The sequence below is a fragment of the Pogona vitticeps genome, chromosome 1 (genome assembly GCF_051106095.1).
Source record: "Pogona vitticeps strain Pit_001003342236 chromosome 1, PviZW2.1, whole genome shotgun sequence".
Lineage (NCBI taxonomy): Eukaryota > Metazoa > Chordata > Lepidosauria > Squamata > Agamidae > Pogona > Pogona vitticeps.
The window spans coordinates 145,571,860-145,590,192 of record NC_135783.1 but is presented as its reverse complement, the minus strand read 5'-3'; the positions used below and the strand labels follow the sequence as shown (position 1 = coordinate 145,590,192).

At 44.9% G+C, this 18,333-nt stretch overlaps 1 protein-coding gene across 1 annotated transcript; it reads left to right on the top strand.

Annotated features, from left to right (window-relative positions):
- The first annotated feature begins 1,201 nt into the window (after window positions 1-1,201).
- C1H13orf42 (chromosome 1 C13orf42 homolog) lies at window positions 1,202-8,225 on the top strand. Its single transcript, XM_073002288.2, has 3 exons — window positions 1,202-3,153; window positions 6,168-6,315; window positions 7,428-8,225. The coding sequence occupies exons 1-3, from the start codon at window positions 2,737-2,739 to the stop codon at window positions 7,673-7,675; spliced, it is 813 nt and encodes a 270-aa protein (XP_072858389.2). The 5' UTR covers window positions 1,202-2,736; the 3' UTR covers window positions 7,676-8,225.
- Window positions 8,226-18,333: the final 10,108 nt, after the last annotated feature.

Genomic DNA, 18,333 nt, shown 5'->3' with positions numbered 1-18,333 from the left:
GTAAGAGAAAAATAAGGCAGAAGGCAGAATGGTTCTGTAAACAGCAGTGCAAGTCTTTCTCCTCCCCGTATAACTCCACAGATGAGGATGATGGAGTAGCTGTAAAGTGGTATATTCACAGATTGCACTGGTGACTCGTTCTTAGCCCTCTCTCAATGGTTCAAGTGTCCTGGAAGGTCCTGTACAATCATTACTGGGGGAATTCAGTTGTCACTCCCCTTCTCTTTTGGTACCAGCAGCAAATTCTACTGTATTGCTTTTTATTTCCCCTTGTCTCAGTTCACACCACTGAACATCTTTTTAGCCCTACAGATGCCAAAAGGGATATGAAGGATCTGTTGTAGTATGAGGCTCCTTGCTCTGCCATGTAGTTGCCATGGAATAGCACATACGCCCCCCCATATTTGGCCCATTTTTCCACCTTTGTCTGAAGGCAGTGTCCATCACTGGTTATCCAATGACATGCAGTGAGTTTCATGAGTCAAGAGAGACTCCAACCTGGCTCTTCCTAGGCATGGGGTCTACGTACAATTCACTATTTCTCTTGCAATAAGTTGATTGGGATGTCTGGGTGATGGCAAAATAAAAATGCCTTTGATGGGAGAATTATGGGAGAATTTTCTCAGTTATGGGGAAAGGAACCCCAGGAGCTGTGCTTTTTCCAAGAATCTTCTAGGCCCCGTTTGCATATCTCTGCATTTTTAGTGAGCAACTCCAAAGGTTTTTATTTGCTAGTTTTCTGTGATGTAAATGTCGGGGGGGGGGGAGTTTGGGAGTGCATATTTTACTAGCTATGGGTGTGAAATGGATACAACCCTTTATGTGGAGGCTGGAAAGAATATCCTAAAGTAAAACACTGAGGCAGAAATTATGAAAGGCGACATCATGTGCCAAGAGGCATTTACTTCCTTTGGAGTGGGTTGTGTTCTGTTGACACTCAGGCACATCTGGGTCTTTACCAGCTACTATGTCTGGATCAAGATATGGACCATTCAAATCAGTGCATGTCCTCAAAGGCATCTCAAGATCACAAGGATTCTAAAATCTCACTCGTACTTGACCCAAGTTTAGATAAAGACATAGACCATGCAGAGCAATTACACTGCATGCTTCTTGGAAACCTCTGGAGTGTAAGTGATGTTGTGAAGCACATGGGGGAAGCTATTATCATATGTGGTGGACCTGTAGAGTAGCGAAACAATATTGGATAGGAGTGCATACTGTGTTACAACAAATATTGCTTTGTAGGGTTCCATTAACCCCAGAACTGTTTTCATTGAGTATGATACCCGAAAATATAGATAAAACAAAGAAATGTACAGTATAGATCGATATATAGTCACCGCAGCAAGAATTCTTTATGCTAAAAATTGGAAAAGTCAAGTGGTACCGAAACAAGGAGACCTTATGGAGATGATAAAGGAAATGGCAGGAATGGACATTTTATCAGAAGTAATGAAGGGCTGTCCATTACAAAAGGCAAGTAAAAGATGGGACTTATTTTACAAATGGTTAGAGTCATCAGATAGTGCTCAAATAACATAGATCAAAATGTGAATTAAAATATGTAAGGCAGAAAATAGTAGAATAGCAAATTTTGAACCTGGATATTGTAATATGAATAGAATGGATGTTAGTATATTTTAGTTTCTCCTTCCCCCAACCCCAATTTTCTTTCCTTTTACCTTCTGTATCCCATACCCCAACCCAAGTTACCCCAAAGCAACAACAACAAATGAAGTGTAAGTGATGTCCACGTTTGCCCAAACGGCATTGAAATGTCATCCATGAGGGCAGTGGGGAGGGGGGGATTAAAATGGTACAGGAGAGTTTCCTTTTTCTGTCTTTGTTCCTCCTAACAACCTGTCACATTTGTAAGATGGCAGGAAGAATCAGAAGGGCGTCAGGGGCTCCTTCCATATGTATAGAGCAGAAATTCTACTGGGATTGTTTGCAGTATCCAGAATTTACAGATCCATTATGAGAGCTGCTGGAATCTCTTTGTTTTAATCTTGAGAACATGTTCAGCCGAAGGTGTTAATAAATAAATTCCACCCACAACAGTTTGTTAGGCAAGTGTGTCTAGGGCCATCATTTCATTTGATGTCCAGGTTCCCATGCTTATACTTTTGCAAATGCCTGTAATGGATCCTGATAGCCTAGTTCGGTTTCTTCTTAACAAAGGCCTGTTATCAGATAGCTGTAACCATCTCTCGGTTGCCATAGTAGAGAGAACCTAATCTTTTCAAACAGCAGTTGAACTGCTGCTTGCTTCTGCAATGGGCTTATCTAATGTAAAGGCAAGTGGTAGAAATGCTGGTGGATCCCAGTTTGTTGTCATCTTTTAATTTAATCTTATGAAATTATCAGCTCTACTGAATCATCTCCGGTTACCTCATCACAAAATGTACTTTGACTTCATTCTTCATTCCTAAGAGCCATTCAGTACCATGGTCAGCACAAGGAAGGCAATCAGCTGCGCAGCCGTAAGGTGAATATAAATGTTGGTGTTGTAAAGAAGGAGACCACCGAGGAAATGTGCATTATTTCATAATTGAGAATGGTCTGAAATAATTGAAGATACAAAACTGAAGAAGACTGGATCACCAGTACACTAGGTTATAACTGCAAAGTGGATTTCTGTGACAAGGCTTCTATAGGCAAGGATCCTGCGCTAAAATGGAGTCCTAAATGAGGATGAAAGCTACATGGATGGGGTGAAGAAGAAACTGCACAATGTTCAGAAAGATACACTCCATGTTTCATCCCAGCCCCCGCAGGAGGAGTCTGTCGGACGGAATCCCTACTTGCGATGGCTCTGCTGTGCGGTTGATACGTAGCACTTCTATGTACGTGCTTGGAGGCGAGGAACCGAAACTCGTTGAATCGCTGAAAAAGAGCAAAAGCACCACCAGTCTCGGTTCAGTTGCTTGCCTCCAGGTGAAAGAAGAAGAAAGGGCATGGATGTACTCAAAGACGCACGACTGTTTGCAGTACTTGCAGGATTTGCTCGCTTTGAGGAAAAAATACATCGAGAGCATCAAAGATCTGAAGTCTATAGACAGGACGTCTCAGATTTCTCCCTTGTCTACAAAGTCTTCCAACGCCAGAAAAAAGCCACCAGCCCCACCTCCTCCTCTGCAACCATCCAAGGTAGGGAGAAACTGCACTCAATGATTTAAAAATAATTATTTAGAGAAGCTAATAACAAGGAGAGCACATGAAGAGGTAATCTGAAAAAAAATATGGCATGTTTTTGTTTATTTGTAAGATTTTCTTGCAGTCCATTTCCCACTTGGTTTCTCTTCCACATCCATTCACACTATTCTTTGTTTGTTTGTTTGTTTGTTTGTTTGTTTGTTTACTCATTATGTTTATAATCTGCCTTTTCTTTAAGAAGTTCAAGGTGCAACATATGGCAAAACCTCATGTCCTCATGTTATCCTCAAAACAGATCTGTGAGGAAGGCCATATTCTGAAAGTGTGGCTGGCCAAGATCTTATGTCTCTCTGGAAACAAAAACCGAGACTACCCAGGTCAAAGTTTGACTGTCAGACTACTACACAACATTTTCCCTCACAACTACTCACAATATACTCTCATCTAGAAAGAGAGCCCTGTTCACTTCTCTCTCAAACCCACTCATCAGAAGCGGGCAAGCATTTTGATAAGACTGACTTTCAACGTCTGTAGATCACTCCAGTTACATAGTTTAAAAAATAACAGAGAGTAATTGAAAGTGAAGAGTTTCTCAGCAACTGAATCAACTGCGGAAGTCCAATTTTTAGAAAATATTAAACTATGCCACTTAGCAGCCATATGGCTAAGGATGTGTGATTAACGGCACACTGCATAAAAGAGATGTCTCTGGTCCCCATTAATTTTGATAAATTGATTAACTTTTGCACATATATGTATCCTAAGCTTCAGTTTGATACAACTGACTCATCTGTTTCCAGTCATGGTAATCACTCTAATACTTTATCCAAAATTAGCCCTTATTTCACAAGCATGCTATCAGATGAGTTGAAACCTGACACTTCTGCAATGATGTCTAATTGAGTTTTGAAGTGCTACAACTGTGCCAAATTTCTGATTGTGTGGCCTCTTCATTACTTAGACCCCAAATCCTTTATGCCCAATATGACACTACTGGATAAAGGTGAATGTCATGCCTCCCCTTTAGTGTGTATGGAGAAACCACATTGTCTTTCACTACCCACCGCCACTCTGTCACGCTCTCTTACAAATGCAATGAGTATGTTTCACTTATGGTGTGGACTGAATCATCCCCTAAGGTTTTTGTTTTATTTATTTATTTATTTATTTATTTATTTATTTATTTATTTATTTATTTATTTATTTATTTATTTATTTATTTATTTATTTATTTTATATCCCGCCTATCTAGTCAATAGACCACTCTAGGCGGCTCACAACAGGGGTACAACAATGACTAAAAACGAATTTACAAAGAAGAAAACTTTCAACCATAAAATTATAAACTAAGAAAAAGAAAAAAGGAAAATCAGGATTAGCTAAGGGGGGATGAGGGGAAGGCCTGCCGAAACATCATTGTCTTTAATTGCTTTTTAAAAATACCCAGCGAGGGGGCCGCGCGAATGTCCGGGGGAAGGTTGTTCCAGAGGCGAGGAGCCACCACCGAGAAGGCCCGATTTCTGGTCTTCTCCTTCCGGGCCTCCCTCGGCGTTAGGCTCCTCAACCTCACCTCCTGGCTCGCGCGAGTGACACGGGTAGAACTTGGTGGTAGAAGGCGTTCCGCCAAATATCGAGGCCCTAAACCGTTTAGGGCTTTGTACGTGAGCATCAACACCTTGAAGTCGATGCGGAATTGGATGGGCAGCCAGTGCAATGCGGCCAGAGTGGGTGAGATATGTTGGAAATTTTTCACCCCACTAAGGAGTCTGGCCGCCGCGTTCTGCACCACCTGAAGTTTCCGCAGCAGCCTCAAAGGTAGCCCCACGTAGAGCGCATTACAGTAGTCTAATCTTGAGATTACGAGCGCGTTCACCAAAGTGGTGAGCGCCCCAACATCAAGATAGGGCCGCAGCTGGGCCACCCGCCTGAGATGGTAAAAGGCAGTTCGGACCACCGACGTCACCTGGAATTCCATAGTGAGCGCCGGGTCAAGATGGATTCCCAAGCTGCGGACCCCATCCTTAGCGGGAAGGGTCACCCCCCCAAAAGAGAGGGAGTTTCCCAAGTTCCCGACAGTGGGGGCACCCACCCTTAGTACCTCTGTCTTGTCCGGGTTCAGCCTCAGCCCGTTCTCCTGCATCCATTGCAGTACGGTCCCCAGGCAGCGCTGAAGGGACAGAACGGCTTCTCCTGCGGTAGGTGGAAAGGAGATGTAGAGCTGAGTATCACCGGCATACTGATGACACCGGGCTCCACACCCCCTGATGACCCCACCCAGCGGCCTCATATAGATGTTAAACAGCATTGGGGAGATGATCGACCCCTGTGGGACCCCACAATTGAGATTCCACGGGGCCGAGACGCTCTCCCCAAGCTGCACTCTCTGGGGGCGGTCCTCCAAGAAGGAACGGAGCCAAGCCAATGCGAGGCCACCAATTCCCAACTCGGAGAGCCTCCCCAGGAGGATACCGTGGTCAATGGTATCAAAAGCCGCTGAGATGTCGAGGAGGACCAGCAGGGACACTTTGCCCCTGTCAGCCTCCCTCAGTAGGTCATCACACAGGGCGACCAATGCCCTGTGATTCATTTGTTACATTTGCAAATTGCCTCGCCTCTTATGGGCTCAAACAAGCATCTGTGACTCTCCTCCCCTGCATTTTATCCTGACAGTAAAGATGCGAGGGGGGGCATTTAGTTTCTGTTCGTTTGTTTCTGAACTTGACCCACATCTGGCCCTTGAGGCTGCTTTCCAGAAAGCTAAAACTGAAGCTAAAACTAAAACATTATGCCCAAATATGAATGAATAAATTAAAAATACAGTCCAAATATAAATCAGCAGCAAAATATTTAAAGACGGGCTGAGTCAATTATCAAAGAGGGTTTGTACCAAACAGCACAGGCAATTCTACTTCCAAAATTTTTCGTCTTTCCAGAGATCCATGTTTTACATTTTTAATACTGTTAATTTATCTGTAGTTAAACTACTGTGGTTTTATTTTATTCAACAGATCTCAGCAGAAAGAAAAGTCTCACAGTTTAATGCTGAGATAACTGAGGCGATTGCTTATTTTGACTCAATCATTGCAGAACTTGATGCAGAGAGGCATCGGAAAATATTTGTGAGGGATCATCCACATGCAGATGTAGATTTTGATGGTAAGTACATGTCTGACATCTCCCAGAGAGTTTTTGATGGACCACAGATCAATGCTATGGCTATTTATCACTCGATTCCTTTCTGAAATAAAATAAATGAAAGAAAAGGAAATCATGCCACACTGAAGCCACTTTAAGATTTGACCCTTAGATATAACTAATCTGTGTCCAGGATGACTTTTCACACAGTGACTTCAGAATCACGAACTACCTTACATACTTAAATGTAACACAGTACTGTCAGGAAAAAAGGATGACGCATGTTAGAAGTTATTCAAAAGGTAAAGAAGACAAGCTTGTAAAAAATAATAAAGCTTGTATTCTATCAGGGGCACTACATTTAACACCCTGGATACTTCTTGTTATGTACATTGTGGTCTGTTTTTAAAAAAGAGAATACAGATGAGTATCTATGACACTTGACTTCAAGTTAAAATGCAGAGATGGGTATAACCAGATCACCACTATTTATATAACTTTCAAGTCCAATTAGGACTCCCTTTTTAAAAAACGGTTTATTTAGATATCTGCTCTTTCAGAATTGTCACATACCCACATACGTTATTGAAACACAAAGGAGCTTTGGAAATATTATTCTGCATTCATTGAACAATACCACACATCTGGACACCAACTGTACTTGGAAGAGGTTTTTCCAGCCGACATTGGAACTTCCAGTGGGGGCCCAGGACCCTAAAGAGGAATCGGGACATTTCTCTGTTATGGGTCTTGCTTGCTTCTTGCTACATTTGCATTTTTTTCTTGGGGCAGCAATCCTTTACCATTAGAAACTGCACATCTGGCAGGAATTGAACAGCATTTTTTCCCAGCATTGCATTACCTCCCCAGCCCCCCCCCCCAAAGTTGCAGCTGGTAGTCTTCTATCTGTAGTCCATTTAGAATTGTGACAACTTCTGGAAGGAAGGAAGGTGCAGCTTTTAATTTTAATATTTGCTTGCTCTTGCTTTAAATTTTCATTGTCAGACTGAATCATCCTTCTGCCCTGGTATTGTGCCAGGAAAATGATCTGTAAAATCCTTTGAAAAGAGTGCTGTGGTGTTAATATGGTGCTGGTAGTGTGGTATTCTCTTAACCTTGTCCTTTTGTTTCAGTGGTTACTAGCTCAAGAGAGCACAGCTTACATTCCAACTGGATTCTTCGAGCACCTCGGAGATATTCCCAGGATGCTGCCCCACGAGCAAAGACAAGAACGCTGCAATCAGAAGGAAAGAGCCAAGGAAGAACAATTATCTCCAGAAAGAAAATAGAAAGATATCCAATATATCTCCCAAAAGCTGTGGAAGGAGCCTTCAATACTTGGAAATTTAAACCCAAAATGTACCCCAAACAACAACACTGATCTGTAAATCATGTGAAACACCTCAAGTGTGAAACCCCAAGGGGTGTTTCACACAGAAACACCCCCTCCTTGAGAGGGTAGGCTAACCAGTTAAGAACCTTACTGCACTGCATCGCTTTGCATACTAGATATGCAGTAGTAATTATTTTTTGATGTACTGTCTATAGTTCCCCTGTTTTCACTTGAGATTTCCATTCAGTAGCAGGGATGTTACACTGTCAGTGAAATATTTTGCAGGTTGAAAACAGTGTTGCATTCCCTCTCATGCACAAACAAAAGCATATTTGTTTCTGATTACCTTGCCATATAGAATATGGTAGAATATGTCGGACGTTTCCTGAGATGCTGTGAGTGATGAACTAGGCAACAGCATTTGCCCTGCAGTTAGGCCATTTTGTGAACTTTGTTTATACCATTTTTTTTACTTTGTGTCCATAACCACCTGCTAGCCCACCTAACAAACATAATGCAGGAACACTCATCAAGGCGTTCCATCCAGGTCTCTATTGTTGTTGTTATTAAATAGCAAAGAATAAATTGGATTTTGCAATTTCCTTGTGGACCTTTTAAATAAAGTCTGCTAAACATTGATAATTCACTTGTACCTGACAATTGCTATCCTTTAGATTTTGTATACTTTCTCATCTCTCCCTGGAACATAAATAATGCCATATATATATAAAATAGCTGTAGGTTTATCTGCACCCTCCTGTATGTGTGGCCAAGAGTCACGGATCTCAAGATGAACCAACAAACCTGTTCCAAGAGCCCAAAACATTTATTTATTAATAGTATTTATAGGCCATCTTTTCATTGCTTTGGCATGGAACAAAAAAGGCACATTAATACATAGAGTGGAAATATAACATTGTCATATACAGTAGTTCAGAAATGTAGAAGAGGGCTTTAGGCTATTTTTTTCTTCAGCGTCCGAAGTGGAGGTACTTCAAAAGAAGTTTAGAGGCCAGTTGTACAACAGTTTAAAATACACTGGGAAGTTGTTTCCAGTGGGCCTATCCAGCTTTTCAAATCCTGGCAGTAACTTGAGCCACAGTTGATTGCCAGCATATTATGCCGATCTGTTGACTTTGGATCAGGCTGTTACAAGGGGAAATGTATGCGTGTGTTTTTTCCGATTGTGTTGAAAGGCTGAAAGATGTTTTATTATAGAAAAACTAAAATGGTGACAGGATTATGTGTAAATTCAAAGAACATTTCCACGGGGCAATGTTGTTTACTCTTCATAGAATGCTGGAAGGAGATGGAACCAACTGAAACAAACTCAGATTAGATTTGAAGCCAAGGACATGACAAAGGACCATGTATGTTTTGCCTTTGGATTTCTGAAAGAACACAGTCTTGCCAACAGGCAGGTTATTATCATATCTGTAAGCAACTGTTAAAGCAGGTTGCCTATTCTTAAAGTTGTCTGTTACATATTGCAGCACTTGTGTGCATGCAATTTATGCCCCAAGAGAAGATCTAGCAAACAGCCAAGATAATTGAAGTAGTCCGCTATTGGTCAAAAATAATTGATCTTAACATTTTAACTTGTTTTTAATGTTACCTGTGCTTCATATACATCTATAATTTTAAATTGGGCAACACTCTGGTATGAATAAAGAATAAAAGATGTATTATAGTGACATCCATAGTAGACAACAAGTACTTTTTTTGTGTAGTTTGGAGGTTGTGTGGCTTCAATGGATGGATTTTGGCTGGAACTTAATGGTGGCATTCTTTTTTTTCCTTTTTTTTTTCTTTTCTTTTTTCTTTTCTTTTTTTGTTTTTTATTCTGGCCCTTTGCTGACTCTGTTTCAGCAGGACTGTGCACAGTAATTATCTAAAGTACTGCTTTCAGTAATACGAAGCAAAAATCAAATAGATTTTATTCAAAGAGTTCCTACTGGTTGAATGGCCAACTCAATGCACCAGGCAGAAAAGTGCTCACAGAACTCCACACCTCTCCCTGCCAAACACCGCAGCTTCTATTGTCACAATGAGCAGCCACGGTCAGGGGATAAAGGATTCTGAGTGAGTGCTGCCTTCCCTTGGCAGTTTTTTTAAAAATTCCCTTCCATTCTCACCAGAACACAGGAAGCTGCTTAACACAGTGTCAACCCACTGGGCCATCTAGTCCATGGGAACAGCAACATGTGGCACCCCAGTGGCCCCCAGTGTACCCCCACATCCTTGTGGCCCCCAGGAACCCCACAAGTCTTTTAAAATAACATAATTTCAAAATGTTAGTCTTAGAAAGTTCCCTCTAGGTTCTTGGGGGAAATTTTAGAGCCCCATGATGCAGTGGTTAAATTGCAATACTGAAGTCAAGCCTCTGCTCATAACCCGAGTTTGATCCCAATGGGTTCAGGTAGTTGGCTCAAGGCTGACTCCGCCTTCCATCCTTCCAAGGTTGGTAAAATGAGTACCAGCTCACAGGGGGATGGGGATGAGGTTAATGAGTAGCCTGCATAATTAAGTTGTAAACCATCCAGAGAGTGCTCTAGCACCATGGGGGCGGGCTTCTTGGGAGGAAAGCGATGAGAAACCTAGACAGCATCTTAAAAAGCAGAGACATCAACTTGCCGACAAAAGTCCGAATAGTCAAAGCTATGGTTTTTCCTGTCGTGATGTATGGAAGTGAGAGCTGGACCATAAAGAAAGCTGATCGCCGAAGAATTGATGCTTTTGAATTGTGGTGCTGGAGGAGGCTCTTGAGAGTCCCCTGGACTGCAAGGAGATCAAACCTATCCATTCTGAAGAAAATCAACCCTGAGTGCTCACTGGAAGGACAGATCCTGAAGCTGAGGCTCCAGTACTTTGGCCATCTCATGAGAAGACTCCCTGGAAAAGACCTTGATGTTAGGAAAGTGTGACGGCAAGAGGAGAAGGGGATGACAGAGGATGAGATGGCTGGACAGTGTCATCAAAGCTACCAACATGAATTTGACCAAACTCCGGGAGGCAGTGGAAGACAGGAGGGCCCGGCGTAGTCTGGTCCATGGGGTCACAAAGAGTCGGACACGACTTAACGACTAAACAACAAATCTAAGTTTAAAGAAAAAGAACATTTTTGCCAAGCTTTGAGGGATCTCTAGCATCTCATTGCAAAACCATTGCAGGCACTAGACGATGCAAGAGGGCTTTTCCATTTACCAAAATAAAAAAAGCAAGCACAGGTACATCAAAATATGGTGTGGAGAGGTGGCATTGTAGGTGCAAGACTGCAAGGTCCAGGGGACAGGGTGTGTGCAGCCCCTGCACCTCAGGAGATTGCCCAGCCCAATGTAGCCGAAGATTGTTAGTTGTGACTGGCTGCAACTCGCTCAGGTTTTAGGCAGGATTCTTGCTTGCTTGGGTGTCTCCCATCCAAGTACTAACCAGATCTGAACCTGCTTTGCACCCAAACCCAGATGTTCTCAGGTGTGTTCAGGGGAAGTATAGTAGTCCACTCTTGTTTTTGTTTGTTTAGCAGCCAGTGCAATGTTAGGTGCTTTACAAGTAACAAGCCATAGGAATACTTTTGCTTGGGGGGCTTTCTTTTAATTAAATAGACACAGTTTTACAAACACTGCACTTTTAAAAAAATATTAACAACTGTGAGAAGCCCCAGGCAGAGGGCTTCTCACAATAGCTCCACTAGATGTCAGGGTTCTGTAATGTGAGTTGGAATGCTGGAAAATTAGGATTATTCTTGCTGGTTTTAATGTCCCTATTTTATTTTTGGTTTCTATTACTGTATATGTATTGTAACCCGACCAAGAGTAGTGCTGTGATACTAATGTGTGAAGTATGTGTGAGCATGACACAAACTGAAGGAATAAATAAATAAACACTCTTTTTGAATTAATTCTGTGCAAAGAAGGCTTGAACAGGGCTAGAATAAGAGCTGAATCCTGCTTTTACACTGCTAAGTGGGACTGTATCTTTCATTATACACGAGGACAGTTCGAGGGTGCAAGATTTGCTACACAGCTCATACCATTGTTGCTGAACACCTTGGTGTTTTTCCCTGGAGCCTCACTATGTGCTGCCAGAACAGAGCTAGGAAAGTTGTTTTTTTTTTTTTTAACTACAACATCCAGAATTCTCCCAAGCAACATTCTACCTAAATGAGTGCCATAAGAACATGGTCCAGGAATGTCTTGCCCCCAAGCCACTTAAGACTAATTTAACAAAACCAGCAGCTTGATCTGTCTCTGGAAAAACACTGACAATCTCCCAGCAAATAAGACCTCAGAAACTCATAGGTAAAGGTAAATGTTCCCCTTGACATTTAGTCCAGTTGTGTCCTACTCTAGGGCACAGTGCTCATCCCTGTTTCCAAGCCGTAGAGCCAACGTTTGTCCATAGACAGTTTCCGTGGTCACGTGGCCAGCGCAACTAGATACAGAACACTGTTACCTTCCCACCGTGGTGGCACCTATTTATCTACTTACATTTACATACTTTCGAACTGCTAGGTTGGCAGGAGCTGGGACAAACGACGGGAGCTCACTCCATCACACGGATTTGATCTTACGACTGCTGGTCTTCTGACCTTGCAGCACAAAGGCTTCTGCGGTTTAACTCACAGCACCACTACGTCCCTCAGAAAAGACGGGTTACTTACCTGTAACCATGGTTCTTCAAGTGGTCATTCTGTGAATTCACACATAAAGGGTTAACCAGCGCCAGCGTAGGTCTCTTCGGAATGTTCCAGAGCTCTGAAAAAGAAACATAGTTAGGGCTGCCTATACTGCGCATGCTCCGCCCACCCAAGCCTCAGTTCCGTTTATCCGCCACAGATAAGTAATCAATGCTCGTAAAGCAGTGACGGGTGGGTTGTGTGGATTCACAGAATGACCACTTGAAGAACCATGGTTACAGGTAAGTAACCCGTCTTTCTTCAGCGTGGTCTTCTGTGAATGCACACATAAAGGGTGACTAGCAAGCTATCTTACCGGAGGGAGGGCCGTCACTGAAGGGCAGAAGACAGCACAGCTCTCCCAAATCTTGTTTCCTGTTTGGCCCTGAGATCCAGACGATAATGTGAAATAAACGTGGATACTCGGGACCATGTAGCAGTCCTGCATATATCTGACAAGTCCACACCACGAAGCAAAGCCGCTGAGGAAGACACAGCTCTCGTGGAGTGAGCCCGGAGACCATCTGGGGGTGTTTGATGTTGAAGGTCGTAGGCCAAGGAGATAACCGAAACCAACCATCTAGAGAGCGAAGAGGAAGAAGCTGGAAGACCCTTCTTTTGACCATAGAAACACAAAAAGAGTTTGGGTGATAGACGAAAGTCCTCGGTCCGAGAAACATAGAAAGAGAGAGCACGCCTGACATCCAGAGAGTGGAGCATGCGCTCAGTGTCATTAGATGGTGAAGAGAACAAAGTTGGCAGAATGAGTGGCTGATTTACATGAAAGTCAGAAACCACCTTAGGCAGAAAGGATGACCTTGTCATAATAGAACTGTAGAAAAGGTTGGTCAGCTCTGAGCGCGGCAAGCTCACTGGCCTCCTAGCCGAAGTAATCGCGACCAAGAACAACACTTTGAAGGATAACATCTTCAGATCACAGGTAGCAAGTGGCTCGAAAGGTGGCCGCATCAGAGCTTGAAGGACCAAGTGAAGAGACCATTGTGGGACTGGCCGTTTGACTGGAGGCCTGGCATGTGCAACCCCTTTAAGGAAAGTTTTGACAGTGGGGTGCGAAAACAGACGAGATGCCGAAGATCCCGTAGGTTGAAAGGACACGATGGCAGCAACATAAACTTTGAGAGTGGACACAGATAAGTGAAAGTCGAACAGGTAACGCAAAAATTGCAACAGAGCCGAAAGGGAGGTAGGTGATGAAGGTAGACCCCTTTCGGAAGTGAATTTCAGGAAGCTCTTCCATTTGTAGCCATATAACAAGGAAGTAGAGTCCTTTTTTGACTTATCTAGAATCTCTTTGATTTCGGGCATATTCTCCACGCTGTGAGATGAATTGTGTCGATATCGGGGTGGAGAATCTTCCCCGCATCCTGAGAAAGGAGGTCTGGAAGAGAGGGGAGCTTGATGTAGTCCGATGAGAGTGTGAGCAGAGTGGGAAACCACGGCTGGCGTGGCCAGAAGGGCGCTATGAGAATCGCAGGGACAGGATCGTGAGAAAGCTTCACTATTGTCCTGTGAACCAACGGGAATGGGGGGAAAAGGTAAAGAAGGCCCCTTCTCCAAGAGATCATGAAAGCATCCCCTTCCGAGTGCAGACCCCGTCCCGCTTTGGAGGCGTAACGAGGACACTTCTTGTTGCGCTCCTTCGCAAAAACATCCAAGACCGGAGTACCCCAACAATGGCATAGATGAAGGAACACTGAAGGGTTGAGTTCCCATTCGTGCATCTGACTGCTGCGACGGCTGAGCTCGTCCGCTCGCGAGTTGTCTTCAGTGGACACATGAATGGCTCGAAGAAAAATGTGGTGACGATAACACCATTCCCAGAGAGTTATTGTTAGAAACAGCAGGGAGTGAGAGCGGGTGCCCCCTTGTTTGTTGAAGTAGTACATGGCCGTCGTGTTGTCTGTGACAACCTGAACACCACGGCCATGTACTAGTGGGAAGAAGGCTTTCAAGGCTTTGATGATCGCTAGTACTTCTAGTAGGTTGATGTGGAACAGACGCTCCTGGTGCGACCATAGAGCATGAACAGAATGACGGCCGCAATGGGCTCCCCACCCTGTGGGGCTCGCATCCTAGGTGACTTGAACAGTCAATTTGAGAGGCCGAAAGGGGCGACCTACTTGCAAATGAGGGGCGTAGGTCCACCATTGAAGTTGTCGGGAGAGTTCCGGGGTGACTCTGAGACGCTTGTGTTGAGGATCTCGCAAAGGATTGAATAGAGATAGTAGCCAAACCTGAAGAGACCTGAGTTTCAGCCTGGCATGAGAAAGACAGGGGGTCGTTGATGACATCAGGCCCAGAAGGTGTTGAGCGTGTGCGGCAGACACCTTTGCCCCCGGGTTGAACTTTTTTACAGCCTTGCGGATCTTTTGTATGCGGTTTCGCGGAAGAAAAATCCGGCCTTTGGAGGCATCTAGTTTTGCCCCGATGTAGTGGATGATCTTGGAGGGATTGAGGTGGGATTTCTTGTAATTCACAGTAAGGCCCAGACTGTGTAGCACTTGAAGGGTGTAGTTGGTGTTTCTTGCGGCTTGACGTTGTGATGATGCGACGAGTAACCAATCGTCGATGTACGGAAACACATGCACACCGTGCAGCCTTAGAAACGCTGCAACGGGCGCCATACATTTTGTAAAAGTACGGGGAGCTGTAGCCAGACCGAAGGGAAGGGCGAGGAACTGGTAAATAACATCTTGGAAAATGAACCTGAGAAATTTGCGATGAGCGGGATGAATGGTAATATGAAAGTAAGCGTCCTTTAAGTCTATGACGGTGAACCAGTTTTTTCTTTTTAGGAGGTGGATGATGGACTCCAACGTCACCATGCGGAAGCGACGGGTGTGCAGGTAAGTGTTGAGAAGCCTGAGATCCAGAATGGGGCGTATGCCTCCTCCTTTTTTGGGAACGGCGAAATATCTGGAATAAAAGCCGTTTGAGATGTCTCTTGCAGGGACGCGTTGGATAGCATCTTTCTCCAATAACGAATTTACCTCTTCTTGTAGGGAGGAGTCGAAAGAAGTAAATTCTAAATGACCCAAAGGAGGGTGGTCGAGAAATTCCAGTCTGTAACCGGAGGAGATTATATCCAGAACCCAGGAATCGTTTGTGATGGCGGACCAGTTTGAGAAGAACGGTTGGAGCCTTGTATCGGGGCCGAGAAAGGAGGAATTCGGAGGTAAGTCAAAGAAAATGTTTTTGCTTCTTGGCAGGTGGTTTGTACGATTGGCGTCGTTGAGAAGGCTGGTTACGGTAGGTCTGCGAGGTGGTGGGAGTGGACGCTACCCTGGATTGAGACTGATTTTTATAGCTTCTGAATTGAGGAGAATGCTGATAACGATTAGGTGACCGTTTCCAGTATGGTTTAGAAAACCTGGGTTGAGGCTGAATATAATAAGACTTAGCAGTCTTTTTAGCTTTATGAACATCCTCGAGATGACTGTCGGTTTTACTATGGAAAAGACCTGAGGCATCAAAGGGCAGATCTTCAACTTTGGCCTTTACATCCTCTAAAATGTTTGCAGATCGTAGCCAAGCGTGTCTGCGAAGTGATACGCATGAGACCAAGATCCTGGCCGCCGCCTCTACAGAATGTCTAGTGGCGATTCTTTGATGCTTCGAGACAGTCTGAGCTTCCTCGTAGGTGTTCATATAGCCCTGCTTAACTTCGTCAGGTAGCAGTTTCAAGGCAGGCAGGATCTTGAGCCACAGTTGTTTTTGATATGCACCAAGAGCTGTCTGATAGTTAGCCACACGTAAAACAAAGGAGATGAGAGAATAAAGCCTCCTGCCCAACATCTCCAGTTTTCTGCCTTCCTTGTTAGTTGGTACAACGTGGGCACGCCCGGAAGGTTTGGAGCAGCTAGATTCCACAATGAGAGAGTTCGGGATAGGATGTTTCAGGAGAAACTTGGCATCCTCGTCATTGATTCTATACATGTTTTCAGTTCTTTTAGGGAAGGGAACCGATGTGGAAGGGTGGTCCCAGAAGTCTTTGATGATTGAAAGCAATGCTGGGAGATAAGAAAGGCTGGGTGGAGGGGACCTTTCTTTATTAATGTCCCCAAAGATGAGGTCTTCCTCCGGGGGTGGGGGCTCATCCATGCGAAGCTTAAGAGCCTTGGCTAAACGTGCCAGCATCTGAGAATATGAGGAGAAATCTTCAGATGGAGATGACTCATGGGGATCACCGGTGTCGGATCCCACTGTTTCTCCAAGAGGTAGATCATCCAGTTTAGGTCTTTCAGACGGGGTCTCCTCGGAAACAGAATCCTGAGACGAGAAAGGGGAGTCATCCTCCGAAGAAGAGATCCCATGCTTCTTAGTACGTCGAGGTTCGACGTCAAGCCGGGGAGTCGGCTGCGGTTGGGGTGCCGGGATAGGTGGGAGAGGAGGCTGAGAAGGTTGATCGGGTCCGGGGAGTTGCGGGGCAGCGGGAGCGAGAGGGCGCCGCCGCCGACGTCGACGCTTCCGAGGTGGTGACGATTCCGAAGCAGAGGAAGCAGAAGATGAAACATAGATGTACTTGACGCGTCGACGTCGATGGCGGCGAGGAGTCGACGCGGAAGATGAAGAAGTCGATGAACGCCTCCGACGATGGTGACGACGTCGTTTGTGCCGCCCCGACGAGGTCGACGACGAGTCAGATGAAGAATGCCGGCGACGTCGAGAACGGTGGTGTCTCTCGACACTCCCCCTGTGCGACGACCGATGTCGATCGCGCGAAAGATGTTTGCGCTTCTCCTTGTTTTTGCGCGGGATCGAGGGGGAGTGTGAAGGCAACGGAGACACGGAATGAGCCGGAGATGGCCGCCCAGAGGAAATAGGGCTGGAATGGCCAGAACCCAAGCTTGTAGTGGCTCGTACAAGCTGACTTGGCGTGGGAGAGGGAGCGCCAAGGGGTCGGATCGGCTCAGCCTGCCTTGGAGGAATTGGTGTAGTTGCCTCCGATGTAGAACCCTTATCCCTTAGAGAAGCTTCCAAGATAGGAGAAAGCAGGGATAGGGAGGCAGGCAGCGCTTGACCTGGTGCGTCCAGAGATTTTACCGACGCTTTTGTCTTCAATTGTTTTGCAGGTTTGGGAGCGGAGCCCGCCTGAGCTGCAGAAGATTTTTTAGCCTTTGAAGATCTTTTTAGAGGCTTAGCAGCTGAAGCGTCCGTCGCTTTAGGCGCTGGCTGCAAGGTAAGCTCTTGCCCCGTGGACGTAGACGGCGAAGCCGAGGGGAGCTCCATGGCTGAGGGTTAGAAGCCGAAAGAGCAGCGTCCCACAGATGGAGCTGAAGGCGTCTCTGTCGAGCTTTCAGGGCAGCCTTGGTGAACGCTTTGCAGTGCCTGCAGTCCTGAGGAGAATGCGATTCACCAAGGCAGATCAAACAAGTGTCGTGCCCGTCTTGATGAGGGATCTTAGCTGAACAGAGCACGCACTTTCTGAAAGGGCCCGATGGTGGGGGGGGCATAAGGAAGGCAAACAGGCGTCCGTTAAAAAGGGCGGGAAAAAACGGAGGGAAGCCCAAAGGGGCGAAAAAGGGAAGAAATCATTACCAGTCCAAACAGTAGGCAGCAGAGTAGTCGGCAAACAGGCTAGGGTCAAAAAACCAGAGGAAACAAGCCAGTAATTAGCGAAATAAGCACAATCTAAAGAGCTGAGATCCAAAGAGAACCACTTCATCCGGCGGAGAAATGGAACTGAGGCTTGGGTGGGCGGAGCATGCGCAGTATAGGCAGCCCTAACTATGTTTCTTTTTCAGAGCTCTGGAACATTCCGAAGAGACCTACGCTGGCGCTGGTTAACCCTTTATGTGTGCATTCACAGAAGACCACGCTGAAGAACTCATATATTCACTTAAATAAGCTGACATTAATTGAATATCTTATACAATTTAACATCAATATAAGGGACATTTCCTGATACCTGTGCTTTCCTGAGGAAATTTTCACTCTAGATTTACTGAACTATCATGAAACATTAGGAGCCCGTAATGGTTACATACTCTGGGGAATACTCTGAGTATTT

Bases quoted from the DNA above. Each gene is read 5' to 3' on its own strand.
- C1H13orf42 (XM_073002288.2), top strand. From the start codon at position 2,737: ATGTTCAGAAAGATACACTCCATGTTTCATCCCAGCCCCCGCAGGAGG. The intron at 3,154-6,167 runs GTAGGGAGAAAC...TTTATTCAACAG, and splicing joins CTCCTCTGCAACCATCCAAG to ATCTCAGCAGAAAGAAAAGT. The intron at 6,316-7,427 runs GTAAGTACATGT...CTTTTGTTTCAG, and splicing joins TGCAGATGTAGATTTTGATG to TGGTTACTAGCTCAAGAGAG.